At 36.0% G+C, this 5,704-nt stretch overlaps 1 protein-coding gene across 1 annotated transcript in view; it reads right to left on the bottom strand.

Moving 5' to 3' along the window:
* SNTG2 (syntrophin gamma 2) overlaps positions 1-5,704 on the bottom strand; it is a 193,381-nt gene that overhangs the window by 92,586 nt on the left and 95,091 nt on the right. Inside the window, exon 9 of the mRNA XM_009275630.1 lies at positions 2,529-2,656. Coding sequence (XP_009273905.1) covers positions 2,529-2,656 — 128 coding nt within the window. The remainder of the gene's footprint in view (positions 1-2,528; positions 2,657-5,704) is intronic.

The raw sequence follows: 5,704 nt of genomic DNA on the forward strand, positions 1-5,704 counted from the left end.
TCTAGACCACGTGCTTTTGAAGAAAGGTTGGACCAGATGGTCCTTGAGGTCCCTTCCAACTGGGTATTCTATTATTCAAGTAAATATTCAGAGAATGGCAAAACTAGCAAATTAGTCAGCAGCATCCATGACACATTCATGGGAATTGTCATGGACTCATTCAAATGACTTTAGACTGATGGCTGAAATGTGAAAGGGAGCAGAGATGTGTAGATAGGGTTGAAAGGAGGATTGTTATCTAGATGATGTCACCATTTATACTTGTAATTGCTTGTAGGTTTTATTTCATGCAAAGCAGACACTTGATTTTAGAGAGCAATTACTGAAGACAAATGTACCAAATCCCCAAACAAGGGGAAATGTAAAAGGAAGGATACAAGTGGGATAACAGCAAGAATATGTACACATATTTCAGAGGAGGAGAGAACAAGATAAGAGCAGTCTGGTGTCCCTCAGGCAAAAATAAACAGCTTTAGTAAGAACATGGGAAACACCTCATCTGCAGTTAATCTCAAGGTGGTATTCCTTTAATGTTCATATAGATATTCTTGTTGGTTTACCAAAACAAGCAGGGAGCATTTAGTAGAACTAAAGTATCATGGGTTGGTGATACGCTTTATGGAACAATTTCATCTTCCTTTAGAGTGTTTACAACAAAAAGGAAAAAATACAGTAATAAAGGAGTGCTGTGTACACTCAATATATATGGGAGCAAGATGCAGCACAAGAGAATATGTCTCTCCAAGACTGAAACTGAAAACACTAAGCTCCTTAATCCTTACAAGAAAAATATATCTGTGATGGGTTGATCCTGGGCCAGCAGCTAAGCATCCACACTGCCACTCACTCCCCAACCCCTCTCCAGAGAGAACAGGAAGAGCAAGAAAACTGGTGGGTTGAAATAAAGACAGTTTAATAAGCAAAGGGAAGAGGAAAAAAAAAACAACAAACCAACCTACAACAAAACAAGTGATGCAAAGGGAACCACTCACCATCTCCCACAAGCAGAATGATGCCCAGCCAGTCTCCAAGCAATGGCTAGCTCCCCCCAAACCCCTTCTTCTCAGTTTTTATTGCTGAATATGATGTTACATGGCATGGAATATCCCTTTGGTCAATTGGGGTCAGCTGCCCAGGTTGTGTCCCCTCCCAACTTCTTGCCCAGCCCTGGCCTACTCCTTGAGTGGGAGCAGAGCAGGAAAAAGAGAAAGCCTTGATGTTGGAAAGCACTGCTCAGCAACAACCAAAACACTGGTGTGTTATTAACATTGTTTTAGTCACAAACCAAAACACAGCACCATATAGGTTGCTATGAAGAAAATTACCTCCATCTCAGCCAGACCCAGTACAATATCAGAAGGTGTTTTACTTCAAAGAATTCTCAAAATGCACACACTGCTCTTTTGGGACTGGAATCCCTTGGGATTGCTCCATCTAATGCACAGAGTGCACAGAACAGGAGTGAAACTGCTTCAAACTATCAGGGTGATAACTGAACTCAGAGGCTTAAATGTTTTATCTTCTTCCACTTACCCTTTAAATTTAAGAATATTGATGATAAGTTGATGATGAGTTGATGCCTAAATGTGCACACAGAGATTTGCTCACTTAATTCACAGGAGAACTTCTAAGCCTTGAATGGTTGGAGGCCTGTGGTAGATTGGGAAAGGTTGGACCACATGAACTGGTCAGTTGAAGTAGGAAGGAAGAAAGTGGTGGAGGAAGTGATGAGAGACTAAATAAAATGGAAGTAAGAGTTCAGACAAAGACTGTGGAAGAACCTGAAACTTTTCCGTACAATTTATTATTATTCACCTGTGATGCTTTAACATGAAATCTGGGAGAGGAGTTGCCAACTGATTTAGGAGACTAATTGCTCTGAGTTAAAGCAGCATAACTGTCCTACTAGAAAAATAATGTTTTTCAGGTCATTTTCAGGAAACAGGTAACAAATCTGGCATAGAACAAGAAAGGTATACACATGAATTTCTGGTACCTCCTGGTAGCAGGTGACCTGTATAGTTGATGCTTCAATAGAGATTCCAATTCTCTCATTAACAAGAATTAGAAGCAATCAAATATAGGGCAACCCATAAAGAAAATGGAAAGTAACAGTGAATGAACTCCTGTTCTCATACATATGGAGAACTGTGGACTACTTGGACCACAACTACTGGTAGATTTGAGGCAGTCCTACCACACGGAATGGTTTGCATAAAAAAGCTGATGCATGCTGCGATGTGTTAAACCTTTCTCAAGCACATTATTTATTGAAGCTTTACTAAACTTCACTTTTGCTTTCATCTTTCCTGAAGTCCAGGACAATCACCTCTGACACCCTATTCCACAGCTAGTTTATGAACCATTACTTAGGTCTCTGCAATGCAAAAAGATTCTATGATCTGCATAGTTTTTAATAAGAAGACTTTCATATCTGCACTCAAAGAATTCTTATACAGCCAACACTCCGCAGCAAAATATTAGGTACAGTTAGCTAACCCAGTTACTTCCCCTTTTAGATTACAAACCTTAATTTATCTGTTCCAGCTTTGTACCTCGAGATTCGAGCCATTGACAGAGGAACTGATAAGGTGTCTAGCCAGCGCTTCTCGTATTTTGGTTCATTAGCTATGGGTGAAGAAGGTGATGATGGAGCCTGTACAGAATAAATGAGAATCAGTAAGTGCAGTTTATCAGACAATATAGTGAAAAAACATGAATATGTATCTCTGGCTCTGCTTGTCTCAGAAGCGAATAATCATAGCAATAAAACTATTCAAGAAACTCAGGATTTAGTAGAGAAATAAAAAGAAGCATTCATGTAGAAAGGAATGCTAGCTATCTTGATATTATGCTTGTGACTTAATTTCAGTATTGCCTTAACATTAAAGACTTTTTTTTTTTTAATATTTATAACTGCCTATTAAAAGAAAATTGTTGTTAGTCATAAATGTCCTGAATTTTCTCTAAATGCAACATAAAATACATTTTTGGTTTAAATTAATTTGGTCTTTTACATGTCTCAAACAATCATCGGAGAAAAAGACACAAATAATATCCTAACATAAAGATTACATTACAGAATACTGGTTTCTTATTTGTGCATTGTAACTTTTATCCATAATGTTATTTATTAGTAGATTTAAAATTCTGATTTCTATGTTATCACTATCCATATATGGACTAATGAATTTTGAAATTTCATCTTTGAAGTTTTCCTTCAAATGCTTCTACTAGAAAGGCAAGATTGTTGCTACTATCTAAGCAGTAACAGATGTTGAGATCTCAGAATAGTGAAAATATGTAATTTTACAATCCACTCATTTCATGTAACTATGGCATACAAAAGAGAATAACCTTAAATCAAATATGTGCAAATGCAATTTAGGTTAGGAGAATTAGCTTGGATATATAGCTATTGATAAAAGGCTCTACTCAAACCTAAACTAGAGCTTATATGCAGACTGTTCTGCCTGCTCATATATGTACCATCTTATGTATCATAACTAAATAGTGCATGAAGGCACCAAGAATGAAACATGATAAAAAGAAAATATTTATGAAATTTTAAAAGTTGTCACAGAACCACTAGCACTAAAACATTCAGGAAACTGCAGAGAGATATACATCTTAGTCAATATACACTTGCAGAATATGCAGTTTGTTCCTTGTGAAATAATATCAGAGGTTTACATCATTGTATCAATGACTGAAAGTACAGAACTATGCCTGAATTGTCAAAAAAAAGATGGTAACTTGTTTTTTTTTTTTGCAAATTATATTAAAACAGTGTTTACAGGCAAAAATCAATTAAATCAGAAAAAGATTAGAAAATGCTGGAAACCACTGCTCAGTGTACCAACCCAGATTTATGAGCATGATTATGAGCTTAAAAAAATGCTTATTAAATAAACAATAGAACAAGCTAGGAGTTTCTTATAGAATGCATAAAAATGATAAATTGAAAAGTTTTTATTGGTACTTTTATCTCCGCACTACGATGACAGCTGAGCATTTCATTCTTTTATAAGGATAGCAATACTATTTACAGAGAGGCAGCTGAGAGGGATTGACAGACACAGATATTTAGGTCAAAGTTAGGCATTTCTGCTGTCTCTGAACCAAAATTATTTGTCCCAGGTTGTACAGAGAACTTTCCGGTAGAGAAGGGAGTTGAAAGCTGGTTATTTTTATACGAGCTGTAAATATGCACCGAGTAGTACTTACAAAAGCAAATAAACCACAGAATGACCCAACTTTAGCCATAAAACTTACTCAAAATAAAGAGCATTCTGGGAATTGTTCTATTTCTATTTCTTTTTCTTGCTCATAAGGATTTAGGGTTAATATTTTTTCCCCTAAAGCTCTTTCTTACAGTCAGCAAGGGCTGATCTTTCTATTTACTTCTTTAAATAAATCAAAATAGTGAGTGTCACATTCTAACAGGACAACTGAGAGTTAGTGATTGAGGGACACTTTTCTAGTAAATGAAAAATTTGTAATGAAATTGCTGGAGTTGGTAACACTAAAGAATCTTTTAGACTGCAATCTCTTTGGGGGAAGGAATTTCATTTAGAGTATTTGCAATCCCTAGAACAATCCAGCTTTCACTTGACTGAGATCTCCTGGTGTTGTTGCAGTATGAATATTTCATAATCAAGGCCATAGACTAATGCTATTTCATAGAATTAGCCACAAAAGGCTAAGGTGTCTCCAAAGCTTAATATAAATTTAATAATATCATAGTGAAGAAGCTGATGCATATTTTAGAATTCTGTACAAATTAAAATAATTGACAGAACCACATGCAATCTGAAGTTGAAAATTACCAACATAATCTAACATGCCTGTCTGGAAACTGAAATGTCTAAGAATAAAGCAGAAGGTGGCTTATTACAGTCAAACATAAATGCTTGAATATGATCACTGAATTTAAATCCAAGAATCAGAAAATAAAGGAACATAAAAATTCCTGAAGCACCTTCACCTATTGTTCCCATCCTCTCAAGTCTCAAAATACAGAAAACATCTAGACAATTTAAACATAAAAACCTGTCTTTTTCTTGTGAACTAGTAGCTGTACTTCTTTTAGCAGGCTGTTGAACAATATTCTGTAATATTCTAGGCAATTTAAGAGCATTTGGCAGCAAAAAATTCTTGAGTGGGTCACTCTGGCAATTTAATGTTTCCATTTGGTCCCTTACACTTCAATCAAATGCTTCAGTAGGATACCAGTGTGAAGAAAAAAGTATCTCAATGTAAGTAAAGATCAGAATTTTAGAAAATCTACATCACAGCTATTCATCAGATTCATGAATTGAAGGGGAAAAAATGGCCAAAACCACTTGGTCAAAATCTATTAACCCCAAAGTTATGATACTACAGTACAGAAATATTCCTGCCAAAATGCTAAACTGCTACAACTGATATAAACTCCTAAAGAAAATGACAATTCCAAAGTTTTGATATTTGAAAAACACACTAAGAAGAGTAATTTATTTTTTTTCCCCCAGTTCTGGACTACTTATACCTGCAGAAACCCTACTGCATGATCTGAACATTAATGACCAAGAACAGGCAAAGGATACAAAGGGGTTGAACTGGTCCAAATTTCAAATGTCTGTTTCTTACTAAGCCATATTCTACTAATGGAATGGGATCCACCCGAGAGTGCTGAGGGAGCTGGTGGAGGAGCTTGCCAAGC

Source organism: Aptenodytes forsteri, unplaced genomic scaffold (genome assembly GCF_000699145.1).
Source record: "Aptenodytes forsteri isolate BGI_AS27 unplaced genomic scaffold, ASM69914v1 Scaffold94, whole genome shotgun sequence".
Taxonomy (NCBI): domain Eukaryota; kingdom Metazoa; phylum Chordata; class Aves; order Sphenisciformes; family Spheniscidae; genus Aptenodytes; species Aptenodytes forsteri.